Genomic DNA, 14,654 nt, shown 5'->3' with positions numbered 1-14,654 from the left:
AATGGGAACTCATAAAGGAATAAATTTGATTTTCTATAATGTGCCTGTTTTAGTGATATTTGTATGCTTATATTCATTCAACTAACAACATTTCCGAGGGAAATGAATGTTTATAAACCAGCTCATTAGAAACCCTCAATGTTCCTATTCCCATCTGACAGTCACAATTTGCTACCGGGCTTAGGTCGAGTGATATGTTAACCTCTGTTGTTTTTTGTTGGCATGCTTGTTGTTTTTTCAGTTATCAAACCAGAAGCCATTTGTCCACCCAGAAACTTTCTGGTCCCCAGGTCTAATTTGTTTAGCATTTCCTAAGTATTCGGTGTAGCTTCTCATATTTTGTTTTCAGATTGCTCCTTTATGAAAGTAGTCATAGTAAAGCATCATCATGGAGTTTGTCATGCTGAAACTTTCAAATCGTGGGCTTCCCACGTGTTATTTCTCTCTAGGGCCTGTACCAGGCAACGGATGCTGAGCGGATCTTTTGAGGGGCAACCAGCAAAGGAGAGGTCAATCCTCAGTGTACAGCATCATATCCGTCAAGAGCGCAGGTAAATTAATTTGGAAAACTGGTTTCAGCAGAAAGAATATGATAGAAATGGGTTATTTTTCCAAATGGACTTTTTTCATGGACTATGAAAGTATTAATTCCCAAGTTCATAGGGGAAAAATTGGGTTTATGTTAAATGGGTAAAAGATAGCTGAAGAGTATATTCCCTTTCGATATAAGAAAAGGAAAATGATAGGCATTTTGATCTACAAGTATAGATATGAGTACATAGACATGACAATTACAAAACTGTTCCAATTTTTCACCAGATTTTGTTACAGGAATCCATGAATGGGGAAGTTGTGCAGGTCATAAGAATTAAGTCTAGTAACAAGGAGATGGGGCGGGGTAGAAGAGAAGAGCAAAATAAGGAGAAGAGATGTAGGCAGGGAACATATCTATTTATTGTTATATTGTACTCTCCCAAGCGCTTAGTACAGTGATCTGCACATAGTAAGCACTCAATAGCTATGACTGACTGACTGACGAACTGAAAGGAGTGAAGAAGGAAGAAGGAGCTAAGAAGGCACTTGAGTCTGCTTCTCTTCTATTGCATCCGCCACAATACAGGCAGTCAGTGAAGGAACTCTCTCTCTGCTGAACTTCTATCACTGCTTACAGTTATGTCGTTCAAAATACAATGTTTTATTTCCTCCTCAGTGGCGGGGCAATTATGCTTTGGAGACAATTATGCTAGTAAATTCATTCATTCAATCATATTTATTGAGCACTTACTGTATGCAGAGCACTGTACTAAGCGATTGGAATGTACAATTGGGCAACAGATAGAGTCAGTCCCTGCCCAGAATATATGCACAGTGTATTCAGTAGCATAACTGCTTCCTCTGCATAATTGTCATGCCTTGAATTCCACACCCACATATGCTGTCACACACATACACATAAGTGTATGTTTGTATGTGGTGTGTGTTGGTGTGTGTATGTGCGTGTGTATGCAAGTGCTAGGAAATCAACTTATCAGAGCTATTAGTCATAAATATTGAAAGTTGAGTGTGGTATTTATCACCAAATCTTTTCTGATTGTTTAAGGTCACTAAGACATGGATCCAACAGTCAGCGTATCAGCAGAGGAAAATCCCTTGAAACCTTAACACAAGATGTAAGTTTTTATATAAAAAAAGTTCTTTGGATATTTGAAAAAATTGTAAAAAAAATACAATATATTGATAGATAAACCCAATGTCTGTAGTTTTCTTAAATCTTAGAACTGAGTCTCAAAAAGGATTTGGAAAAAAATATTATTACTGTAGTACAGAATCATTCAAGGCAAGCCTGACCTTTTATGGCACATATTTTTAGAATCAATGATTTGAACAAAAAAATTCAATATATTGGTATCGGTATTTCCACAGCATTTCTTTTGAACATTATCTACATTTTTGTAAGACATGATCTTATAACTACAATACTCTTGAATTGCTATATTTTTCTAAATCTAAGCTTCATAGAAGTGCCTTTCTGGGACACATTTGGGGCTCCTTCGTATAGAATGGTATTATTAAGCACTTACCGTATGCCAAGCTCTGGCAAGCACTGGGATAGATACAAGATAATCAGAATATCAGAGTCCTTTTTCCACCCTGGGCTCACTGTCTAAGAATTCTTATTCTAAAAGTTTACAGTCTAATAAGTGGAAATGGCAAATGTAGGAAGTATTTCCCTAACGTGACTTTCTAAGCATTTCTTTGCTTCATTTTCTAGATTGTGGTAAGCTTATCATGTCAAAGAGCTATAACTTTAGTCATGACGACAACTCACTCTTCCTCTGGCTTGAAACTCCCACCCTCTCCGCATCAGCTTTCTCCAAAGTCATCTCTCTCCTAAGATGTTGGTATTTGTTAAGTGCTTACTATGTGCAGAGCACTGTTCTAAGCGCTGGGGTAGATACAGGATAATCAGATTGTCCCACGTGAGGCTCACAGTCTTCATCCCCATTTTACAGATGAGGTAACTGAGGCACAGAGAAGTTAAGTGACTTGCCCACAGTCACACAGCTGCCAAGTGGCACCTTCTCCAAAAATCAATTCTTTGAGAGAGAGATATCATGCTTGTACCCTACTCTAGCACTCATGAACTTAATTTAGATCCTCCTCGATACTTCTCTGTTGTGTGACTTTGGACAGGTCAGGTAACTTCTCTGGGCCTCCATTACCTCATCTGTAAAATGGAGATCCAGAATGTGAGTCCCAGATGGGACATGGACTGTGTCCAACCTGATTAGCTTGCATCTAATAATAATGTTGGTATTTGTTAAGCGCTTACTATGTGCAGAGCACTGTTCTAAGCGCCGGGGTAGATACAGGGTCATCAGGTTGTCCCACGTGAGGCTCACAGTTAATCCCCATTTTACAGATGAGGTCACTGAGGCCCAGAGAAGTGAAGTGACTTGCCCACAGTCACACAGCTGACAAGTGGCAGAGCGGGGATTCGAACCCATGACCTCTGACTCCCAAGCCCGGGCTCTTTCCACTAAACCGGTCGGTGCCTGGACCGTAGTAAGGGCTTAATAAAAGCCGTTGTAAAAAAATATTTTTGTTCTCCTCCCCCATTAGAGTGTACAAGGAGCTTCCACTCCGTTGGGGAAGGAAAACAAAAATACAGTGGGCACTTTCCGCTGTAAATTCGTTGTGGGCCGGGAATGTGTCTGTTATACTGTACTCTCCCCGGCACGTACTACAGTGCTCTGCACACAGTAAGCGCTCAGTAAATACATTTGAATCAAGTGAGCATGCTCATCCCTGCTATTGCTACCGGTCCTCTACTACCACTCCATACTTATCAAAGTAAAGATTTCCGTTTGCATTTACATTTATCCTTGGGGTAATGATTTGTCTGGCTTTATAGAGGATAGCTTGTTTTCGGGGAGTGTCAGTCGATCAGTCATTGATATTGATTGAGTGCTTCAGAGAACTGGACTAAGCACTGTCTATATTGCCAGTGCAGTACTGGACATCACCGTGTCCATGTATTTTTTTTTAAACACCAGGGCCTCCTTTTTTCTCCTCGCACTACGTCTTACAGCTCAGTAACGGCACCTATGTTCACAAGAATCTGGGTGAAGACGGTGGCTCTGGAGCAAGGGGGAGAGGTGATGGCAGGGCTCTGTACATTTCTGCAAAAGGGTCGATACGGAGTCATCGCGAGTTATGTTGTACGGCTGGTATAGCCCACCTTTCAGGTGAACAAAGGGTCATCCAGTATATCTTCAAGTTGCCGATGGGGCTCCGGTGTGGCTTAATGGAAACGGCCCGGCCTGGGGAGTCAGAGGTCATAGATTCTAATCCCAGCTCCGCCACTTATCAGCTGCGTGACTTCGGGCAAGTCACTTCACTTCTCTGTGCCTCAGTTGCCCCATCTGCAAAATGGGGATTAATAATTATGGCACTTGTTAAGCGCTTACTATGTGCAGAGCACCGTTCTAAGCGCTGGGGTAGATACAGGGTAATCAGATTGTCCCACATGGGACTCACATTTTTTTAATCCCCATTTTTACAGATGAGGTAATTGAGGCATAGAGAAGTTAAATGACTTGCCCAAGGTCACACAGCAGACAAGTGCCGGAGCCGGGATTAGAACCCACGACCTCTGACTTCCAAACCCGTGCTCTTTCCACTGAGCCACGCTGCTTCTCTAGCTTAAGATTCTCTAGATTAAGACTGTGAGCCCCACGGGGGCGACCTGATGACCTTGTATCAACCCCAGCTCTTAAAACAGTGCTTTGTACATGGTAAGTGCTTAACAAATAACATAATTATTATCCGTGATATCCGTTGAGCACCTTTGGTGTGCAGAAGGCTGTTCTAAGGCTTGAGACAGTACAGTAGTATTAGTGTATGTGAACCAGGCCCTTGAGGAGCTATTCTGTGGAATGAGACTGGGGGGTAAGTCTCTAACGTGTATCATGTTTTATTCCAAATCAGATGGGGTCAGTTGAGTTTATGAATACTTATTTTTCAGCTTTTGGGTGAACCCCGTCTTTTCTTCTTTACCAGGGCAGAGAATTGAAATTGACCTTTAAAAGTTCTAAATTCAGAATAGTTTTGGAGTTTTTTTTCCCCCATATAATCTAGTTGACAAATAGAGTACATATAGCTAAACAGTAAGGGAAATTGTTGTGGATGTCAGCGTCATATTGGTCTTCTTAGATTGAATGAAAAAACTTTGGCCAAACACCACATGAATCCTTAGAATTCACATGAAGTCATTACTTTTGTTGGTAAAAACATACAAAATATTTATATGTGTGGAGAAAGAATGATTCACATGAAGTCATTACTTTTGTTGGTAAAAACATACCAAATATTTACTTGGGTGGAAAAATAATAATGTATTTGTTAAGTGCTTACTATGAATTCTCTTTACTTATTTCTAGCACTCCAACACAGTGAGATACCGAAATGCCCAGAGGGAAGATAGTGAAATAAAGATGATCCAGGAAAAAAAAGAACAAGCCGAAATGAAGAGGTATTAAACATTTCAGGCTTTGGGCATGCCTTTCGGGAGGATTCTTTATTTCTGAGAATGTTTTTTAAACACTTTTTTAAAGGAAAGTGCAAGAAGAAGAACTGAGGGAGAATCATCCGTATTTTGATAAGCCACTTTTCATAGTCGGTCGTGAACACAGGTTCCGAAATTTTTGTCGTGTGGTGGTCCGAGCACGTTTTAATGCGTGAGTATATTTCGTTTTCATCGTCATCGTCATCATCTTTCATATTTATTGACCATTGACTGTGTGGAGAGTTCTCTGCTGACTGTTTGGAAAAATCCTGTACAAGTAAAAGAACAGAGTACCTGTCTGTGAAGAGTTTACAAGCTAATGGTTTCATTAATGAGAGGAAAAAAATGGGTAACCTCACTGATGGACAGAAATATAAGTATGGTTCCTCATCAAGGGACCGGGTTAAAATCACATAATATATCAATAGTTTACAATGAGGTAGTATGTTATTTTTGCAAAGTACTCTGCAGTTCATTTTCTTTTTCACTCTTAATAGCCACCCCATTAGGTAGGTGCTATTTGCCCTGGGTATGAATGAGGAGAAACAGGCAAAAGCTTACCGAGACTCAAGATGAACCCCTCATTAGATGGCTTGAAACTTGAATTTGCAACCCCAGTATTTTCACAGTATTACAGCCTCTGGTCTCTCTGGGTAATATAGCACAAGGAAAGAAAAATGTGCTATATTATATTCATTTGCAGAATAGTTATTGAACTAATTCCAGAGCCTCACCCCCCTGCTACACTCACTTGCAGGAGACCGGAGGCTTCTGAAATCAATGGCAAAAGTGGGCCCGTTCTAGAGCTATCAGATAAACAAATAACTAGAAAGAGAAATGCCCTCTGGTCCCAGAGAATGGGTTTAACCAACATGCAGAACGGGAATGTGGAACGTTTAGAAATGGTCCTCCCAAATCAGCAAGATTCAAGCATGGAATCTGTCCTGATTTTTAAAAAAATTAGATGCAGCTTTTCTGGCACAAAAATCATTAATATTCCTGTAGCAAATCTTTTGAAACCTTCACTTTAGGTTAAATTTACCCTTTACCGACATTGCAATTTGAATCAATTCAAAAATCTCTTATAATATGTATAATACATAGTCATTTAATATGTTTATTGTAAAATATATTGAACATACTAGAACCCTAATGTCAGGTGCTTTATTTGAAGAGTTTTAGCCCACTACAAATTTAAAAATCAGGAAATTTGCTCCCATTCTTTATGTCTAGTGAATTGGCCTATGGATATAGTATACTGTCCAGTATAACTTCTTTGCTATTAGATATACAGGATATTTTAAGAGCACGGATAGGAAAAAATTCATTTTTCCAGTGAAATGGAAAATATTTTAGTTGATTTTTTTTTAAAATCACTTTTCAAACAATAAATTTGGCTTCTAATTTTAAAGTGTTGATCTACAAAGCATCCTACTCCATGTTCTTAATTAATCTATTTTGTCCAATATTAATTATAATATTACATAGCACAAATTTTTCAATTGGCCCTTTACCCTTGCATGAACAGAAGGATCACTATTTCAAACATGCACTGCATGCATACGAATTATGAACAAGCAAAAAATACTTAATAATTTGTCAACTTTGAAATGTTCTTATCTCTTCCAGCTCTAAAACAGACCCTGTTACTGGAGCTGTGAAAAATACCAAGTATCATCAACTTTAGTAAGAACGTGGAATGCAATTTTACATGTGTGCTTGAAGTTTTTACCTATCGTGATATAGCTTATATATTCTCCCACCTCTATCTTTTATCCTATACTACTATATACTACTATTTTTTACTATAAAATAGTTGTAAGAAACTACCCTAATCATCTCAGTAATGTAAGCGATATTTTTCAGTGCTGTTTTGATGCCTATTTTAATTGGCTAAGTCCATTTTTTGGCAGTGATCTGCTGGGATTGGTTACGTACCTGGACTGGGTTATGATCATTGTGACTATCTGTTCCTGCATTTCGATGATGTTTGAATCCCCCTTTCGAAGAGTCATGCATGCACCCACGTTGCAGGTAATGCATTAAATCACAACACCGAGCCAAAGCAGTTAAAAACTGACCTCTTGTTTTTCACTGCCTTTTACTACCCTGACGTTTGGTTCCCCCACTTTGCAGATTGCCGAGTATGTGTTCGTGATCTTCATGAGCATTGAACTCAACCTGAAGATAATGGCCGATGGTTTATTTTTTACCCCCACCGCTGTCATTAGGGACTTTGGAGGAGTAATGGACATATTTATATATCTTGTAAGTTTAATAAAGGGAACGTTTGTTATTTAGTGACATGACCACAGAGGTCGTGGATTCTCATCCCAGCTCCGCCACCTGTCTGCTGTGTGACCTTGGGCAAGTCACTTCACTTCTCTGTGCCTCAGTTACCTCATCTGCAAAAATGGGGATTAAAAAATGTGAACCCACATGGGACAATCTGATTATCCTGCATCTATCCCAGCGCTTAGAACAGTGTTCTGCACATAGTAAGTGCTAAACAAATTCCGTAATTATTATTAGCATTACATCCTCTGTATAATGAGAAGTAGCATAACCTAGGGATAGAGGACAGAACTGGGAGTCAGGAGACCTGGGTTCTGGAACTGACTCCTCCAGTTGGAGATTCTGTGTGACCTTGAGAGGGTCATATAACCTCTCTGGGCCTCTGTTTCCTCATCTGTAAGATGGGGGTAGCAGACTGTGAGCCCCATACAGGACATGGGCTGTGTCTGACCAGATTGTCCTCTATCTCCCCCATCACGTATCACAGTGCTTGGCATGTGGTCAGCAATTAACCAGTACCACAATTATTATTAGTTGATATATAGGCATTTTTTAATCAAAAGACAAAATGAGTGAATCAAAACAGTGTTCAGGTATCAAGAGAGTTCATAAATAGATATTTGATTGCATTTTCTGTGAAAACTCACCCACCTTATTCAAATAAAATACTTCATAAATATCTGTCTATAATTAAAAAGTATGAACAGATGAGAAAATGATTTGATAAATTTGGTCATAGGTGATAGAATCCGGACCCTGCAATAAAGAATGCATAGATTTCACAGAACGGCCTCTTCGGTTTTTGTCCTCTCTTGATTCGAGGGCAAGAGTACGGTATGCAGAAAAGAAAATCTGAACTTTACCCATTACCTGCCGATTATGTGAAAAGATTTGCTAAATGAAATTCAGGATATTCTTTTAATGGAAAGACATGGTCTACCAAGTAAATTTCCTCCTCAATCAGGAGCTCTTTCTCTCAGAGAACTTATCTCTGTGCTGCAGAGGGAGATTTGAATGGAATGGTTATTACAATAAAAAAAAAGAGGCTTATGTCATTATTTAATCTTTCCAGTACATCTTCATGTTGGGTATTTTTTCTCTGTAGGTGAGTTTGATATTCCTTTGTTGGATGCCTCAGAACGTGCCTGCTAAATCAGGAGCTCAGCTTTTAATGGTACTGCGGTGCCTGAGACCCCTTCGAATTTTCAAATTGGTGCCTCAGATGAGGAAGGTTGTGCGAGAACTATTCAGCGGTTTCAAGGAAATTTTTCTGGTACGTTCAGTGACTTTTTTTTGTAGAAAAGGTAAACTAACTTCCCAATGCTATGTGAGATGGGCCCGGGTGACTTAAGGGCCCTGCTCCGTCAGAGAGTGGGACCTGCCCCAGGATGTTCTTGGAGCTCGTTTTGAAGTCAATGTAAATGCTTATGCAAAAGCAGCAAAATTGAAATTCACAGATATTTCACTATTCTTGTAGTCACAGAAGATTTAACTTATGCAGAATGCACAGTAAACAGAAGTACTGATAGCATTTCTGGGTTTAATAAACAATGTTAATCTCCTAGACGTAGGCTTACTATGGATGGGAACGTGTCTGCTAATTTCTCTTCCATGTACTCTTCCAAACACTTAGAACAGTGATCTGCTCACCTCAAGCACTCAACAAATACCACTGACTGATTTATTGATTGTACTAAGAGTTTGGGGTATGAAACAAGAAAGTGACATATTCCCTTCACACCACTGAAAGAGCAGAATTTCAGAAATTAAAGCTTTTATTCCTGACTGCTAACTGCATACTAAGAAATCTGACCCTTGACTTTTTAGGCTCAAAGACAGTACAGAGAGATTCAGAGTTTCAATAATTCCTAAGGACAAGACCATGATGTTAGCCTTCAAACAGCATTTGGAAATTTTCCTATCTCTTGGATTCAGGGAGTCAAGGTTTACAGACTGGCAGTGATTTCAGCCAGTGAAAAATAAGGATCATTGTATACTATTTCAACAATTTATATCATACGTGAATAGACCGCAAATATCCCCTTTCTTTGAGTCCAATCGCCTTAAGTACTTAATAGTTTTAGGACCCACATTGGACTAGTGTTCATGCTGTTAAAATTTAGTGGTGACTTTAAAAATCTATCTAAAGCTTCGTTTCTGGATGATTATTTAAAATATATGCTTGAGTAGCACATGAAAGATAATTTAACCCCTGTAATAATTGAGAATTTTAGCTAAATCCTGAACTTTCTCTTCTGAAATGGAGGGATATAGCCAGCAGAGGGAGTCCAAGTGAATTCAAAAATAGAAATTTGGGAATTTTTGCTAGCGTAATCTCAAATACTCTCAGATGTATGCGTGCATACCCACATAAATGCTCAGACACATACAAGCTCACAGTAACAAACGAAGCACCATCATTAGCTTTTACTTAGAAGAGAGATTTTTGAAAACTAAAAACAAATACGAAGATACTCCTAGTACTCGTTCGTCGAACGAAAGATAAAACATCGACCATAATACCAAAAATAAGATAAAAAGATTTCTTCTTATTTCCATAATGTATCACTCGCTCTATCTGTGCATTCCAAAATGCTTGAGAGACATTCATTTTACTAATCCTCATGCCGTCAGTGTGTAGTAAACTGAGCTGGTCTGTGTTGGAAGAGTTGCCTTTCAGTGCCAAAGTTTGCAAACAAAAGGGTTTAAGTAAAGTCTTATTGTATATATTTTCCCACCTGTAACTTTTATGAAAGGATGTTGATAATCTCCATTTTGCAGGTATCCATTCTTTTGCTGACATTGATGCTTGTTTTTGCAAGCTTTGGAGTTCAGCTGTTCGCTGGGAAACTGGCGAAGTGCAATGATCCTCAAATTATGAGACGGGTAAGGAGCTCCCTTTTCCTCGAAGCCAAAAATAAGGGAGCACAGCCTCTCTCAGTTGTAATCAATCGGCTATATCAAATAGTTTTTACTGAGCGCTTGTTCTGTGCCGAATACCGAACTGAGCATTTGTGAGAACGCAGTAGCCTTAGTAGACCCGATTGCTTCCAACTAGTGGGTGAGATGGACACGAAAATGAATTGCAGGTAGAGGAAAGAAAGAAGGTTATAAATTCAACTCTTAATGTGAGCTAATGAATGATGGCTCTTCTGATGTGAAGGGCAGTCCACAGGGAAGCAGAGTATGTGAGCTGGCAGGATACCAGGGATGGCAGAGTGCGAAGTGAGGCATTGGACAACCGTGGCATCCGAGCTGGTCAGATGGACAAGTAGCACTCCAGATGAAATCGAGCCCCGTTTGCCAGAGTAAAGAAATCCATATCACAAGCAGACCTTGCAAAAGCTGGGACCGCACACAGTCAACACGTAATAAATACCACCGATAGATTGATTAACCACAGTGGAAAAATGAGTGGGAAAGCCAAGGCCATTAAGAACAGCCCTTCCTCAGATCCACCATTAGCCCCAAGCTTCTCCTTCAGTTTTATCCTCTCTCTGTTCCCCGGGAAGTCAGCAGAACGTAAGAGGATGATGTGAACGTAGCTGAAAGTGTAGGTGACATAAGGCTAGACCACCACCACCCTAATAATAATAATAACGGTGATATTTGGTGAGAACTTACTATGTGTCGAACACCGTTCTAAACACTAAGGTAGCTGCCAGTGAATCACCTGGAATAATAAGTGCTTGCTATGTGCCAAGCACTGTTCTAAGTGCTGAAGTTGAGACAAGGTCATCAGGTTGTCCCATGTGGGGCTCACAGTCTTAATCCCCATTTTACAGATGAGGTAACTGAGACATAGAGAAGTGAAGTGACTTGCCCAAAGTCACACATCTGACAAGCGGCAGAGCCGGGATTAAAACCTACGTCCTCTTACTCCCAAGCCCGGGCTCTTTCCACTAAGCCATGCTACAAGGGGCTTGCAGTCCAAGTGAGAGGTACTGAATCCCCATTTTACAGATGAGGAAACTGAGGCACAGAAAAGTGAAGTGATTTGCCCAAGGTCATACAGCAGATAATCAGTAGAGCTCGGGGATTAGATCTTAGGCCCTTTGACTCCCAGACCTATGCTGGAAGTCAATTTCTTTGCACAGTTTCTCAGTCTTGAGAGCGAGACTAATGCTCATCCACTGTTTGAGACGTAACACTCCAACATTATTCGTCGTCACGATTATCACCATTCTCACATATACATGTGTAACCCATAGGCTGGGAATCTTACTAGTTATTGCCATCTACAAAGTTATTGAATCTTGCGTGTCCATTTATCCCCATGTTTAATATGACTTATGTCTCTTCTGCTTTAGGAAGATTGCCATGGCATATTCAGAATTAATGTAAGCGTCTCCAAAAATTTAAACTTAAAATTAAGACCCGGAGAGAAGAAGCCTGGATTTTGGGTGCCCCGAGTATGGTGAGTAATTTCACAGGAGCAGAACCTCTGGAAGGAGAGTTGAATTACTATTCTAGATTTTGGAATATACTTTTGGCCTATAACTATGCTTGCAGGTATTGTCATGTTTTATAAGATCCAACCAGAAATACACTGGAACACATTAAAATACCACTGCACGTGAGGTTCATTGATAAGTCAGTATTTCACTGAATAGCTACAGAGAAAAGTACACTGCCACAGACTCTTAAATAAGAAATTTTTCTTCATTGTGATGTCGCAAAACTGTCTTTGTGTTTCAGGGCAAATCCTCGGAACTTCAATTTTGACAATGTCGGAAATGCTATGTTAGCATTGTTTGAAGTTCTTTCCTTGAAAGGCTGGGTTGAAGTCCGAGATGTTATTATTCACCGGGTGGGGCCGGTAAGCCAGCACAAAGCATCGTCTGAGTGTTTGAAGCCCTGCCTGTGTTGGTTTGATAAATGATAATGGTTTCCATTTTTACAGATCCATGGAATCTACATTCACGTTTTTGTATTCTTGGGTTGCATGATTGGACTGACTCTTTTTGTTGGTGTAGTCATTGCTAATTTCAATGAAAATAAGGTAAGAATTCTGGGCTTCAGTGCCGTAGTTATCTAACCTTTCCTAGTCTTTCCTTGAAGGTTTGTATGAAATGAGACATTGAACCCTAAGTCTACGAGTAAAATTGATCTCTGTTTTACACATTGCTTCGAGACTACCTTTCACGTGTGCTCTTTCAGGTTACTGTTCCCATATTGAATTGATCTTGGTAACATAGAGTTGTTTAGTTCAAGATAGTCCATCATTTGGGCCTGGAATCACTCCGGCCTCTCAAAGTGCAGAGAGGAGCCAGCTGATAGGTGGCTCCCGAATCCACTGTTAGGGGCTCTTCCTCAGAAAAATTTGACTTTATGTTGCCATGCTGTCAGCCCCAACTCCAGCTGGACTCCATTCTCTCACCTGGTTCTTGCACCCATTTGCAATCCATTATCCTTACTTCTGGAGGATTTGGAAAGCCAGCAACCTTCCCCTAAATTTTGCCTTCATACGTTCTCACCTTCAACTCCCAGATCCCAGACTGCTCCTCATATTTCCCTTCTACTTTCTATGACCTGCAGCCTTATCTGCTGTTCAAACCCAGCTCCCAGGGTACTTCTCTCCCTCTCATCCCATCCCTCCATTTTGTCTACCTCAGGTTGGGAGTTTCTCCTTGGTCATATTTCCCCACCAACCATCCCCAACTCCCAAAATGTTCCGGCCAATTCTAAAAACGTGGGATGCAGGGTGAAGAGTGAAAGATTTGGGCAGGCTCCTTCTGTGCAATTTTTAGAACCTCCATGCCAGAGTTGGGTAAACAGTACTTCCATCTGTGGCTGGTGTCAGGACTGATGTCCAGGCCCTTGAAGAGGCTTATAATCTGTCCCAGGTGACTCCATTAACAGGTGGTTTTCCTGAGATTTAATTAGCTGGATGTGACACTCACTTTTAAATCTCAACAACTTCATAGAGTAAATTGGTTAGCATGTTCCTTATCCCAGAGTACTCATTGTGTTTAATTTTGCCCAGATTAATAGGAAATTAATTTTTGAATACTCTTTCTGTATGATATAATCAGTACAAAGACGTGCTTTTAAATGTTTAAACCTCAGCATTGGAGTGATTTGAACTCTATTTACGTTTGCCGCATTTCCCCTGTGGTCTGAAGCTTTGGGGGATGATATTAAGAATTCTCTAAGCCAGAACTTGTCAATCACTCTTTGGAAAAGAGTGGCCCCAGTCCTCTTTGTCCCCAGCCTGAACTTATTAATTAAGACTGACAGTGCTTTCAAATTGTCATGTTCCTAGTTCTAAGCAAGTGGAGACTGAAGCCCTTTCACCCAGGATAGAGACCTATCTATTCTAGCCCATTCAAGTGTCCAAACTTCATGATGGTCAAGAAGGTCTTAAATTGTCACTTCATGTTCAAAGATGAAGTTACTGACAGTGAACTTTAATGACAGGTATAAAGAGAGATAAGCAGATAGATACCCACCCTGCCCATTGGCAAATTGGTCTTTATTTTGCCTCTAATTATGACTTGCAGTCAATCAATCAACCAGTGGTATTTATTGAATGTCTATCGTGTGCAGAGCACTGTATTCAGTGCTTGGAAGGGCACAATACAACAAAATTAGTGTACGTGTTCCCTGTCCAGAACAGGAGCGTACAGTCTAGAGTTTACAAACTGTAGTTCCTAGCCTCTGATTCTTATGATCGTTTCAAAGCCTCCACTCACAGGCAAATCCACCACAATCCCTGGAGGTCTCTGTGCCCCCTTCGTCCCCCAAAAGCTGTTGCATCATTTGAAGTTGTTTTTCACTGTGCCTTTAAAAAGACTTATTCTACCATCCCTACTTCAAGACAGCCTATTTAAGCATCTTGTAAAGAAATATCTCAAGTGTCCAGTTATCATTCATTCTCCTCTCAAGTGACCCAGGAAGCTATCCTATGTTGCCAGTAAATGTTACATTCGACTTGGAGGGGAACCTCAATCAAGAAACCCGATATCATTTCTGTGCTAGATGTAGGCCTTTTGATAGTTTCCTGCCATATAGTAAGATCTTAACAAATACCATCATCATGATTATTATTTTAGATGAGATTGGGCAGTACTATTCTTACTCATGACACCTTCAGTCTGGTCTGACTTGTTGCCTCGGTCTGAAAGGCTAGGGGAGATCTCTAAATTGATTTTCTCCTCCTTTTTTTAGTCTACTGTTGGACCGTTCACTGTCTGAAATATGTAATTCAGTAGTTCTAGTTCACAGCTGTTGAACAATTTGGGAGGTGTTTAGGATTTCCTGGGGCAAGTCGATCCTGAAACTCAAACTT

At 40.1% G+C, this 14,654-nt stretch overlaps 1 protein-coding gene across 6 annotated transcripts in view; it reads left to right on the top strand.

The window, feature by feature from the left end:
* NALCN (sodium leak channel, non-selective) overlaps positions 1-14,654 on the top strand; it is a 209,976-nt gene that overhangs the window by 169,789 nt on the left and 25,533 nt on the right. For all 6 annotated transcript variants that reach the window (XM_029073990.1, XM_029073988.1, XM_029073989.1 and 3 more), the window contains 12 exons: positions 450-551; positions 1,601-1,670; positions 4,944-5,035; positions 5,118-5,240; positions 6,698-6,754; positions 6,982-7,102; positions 7,205-7,336; positions 8,469-8,636; positions 10,145-10,249; positions 11,674-11,780; positions 12,062-12,182; positions 12,267-12,365. In XM_029073990.1, coding sequence (XP_028929823.1) covers positions 450-551; positions 1,601-1,670; positions 4,944-5,035; positions 5,118-5,240; positions 6,698-6,754; positions 6,982-7,102; positions 7,205-7,336; positions 8,469-8,636; positions 10,145-10,249; positions 11,674-11,780; positions 12,062-12,182; positions 12,267-12,365 — 1,297 coding nt within the window. The remainder of the gene's footprint in view (positions 1-449; positions 552-1,600; positions 1,671-4,943; positions 5,036-5,117; positions 5,241-6,697; positions 6,755-6,981; positions 7,103-7,204; positions 7,337-8,468; positions 8,637-10,144; positions 10,250-11,673; positions 11,781-12,061; positions 12,183-12,266; positions 12,366-14,654) is intronic.

This window comes from Ornithorhynchus anatinus, chromosome 10, assembly GCF_004115215.2.
Source record: "Ornithorhynchus anatinus isolate Pmale09 chromosome 10, mOrnAna1.pri.v4, whole genome shotgun sequence".
NCBI classification, from domain to species: domain Eukaryota; kingdom Metazoa; phylum Chordata; class Mammalia; order Monotremata; family Ornithorhynchidae; genus Ornithorhynchus; species Ornithorhynchus anatinus.
This window is presented reverse-complemented; position numbering and strand designations above follow the sequence as displayed.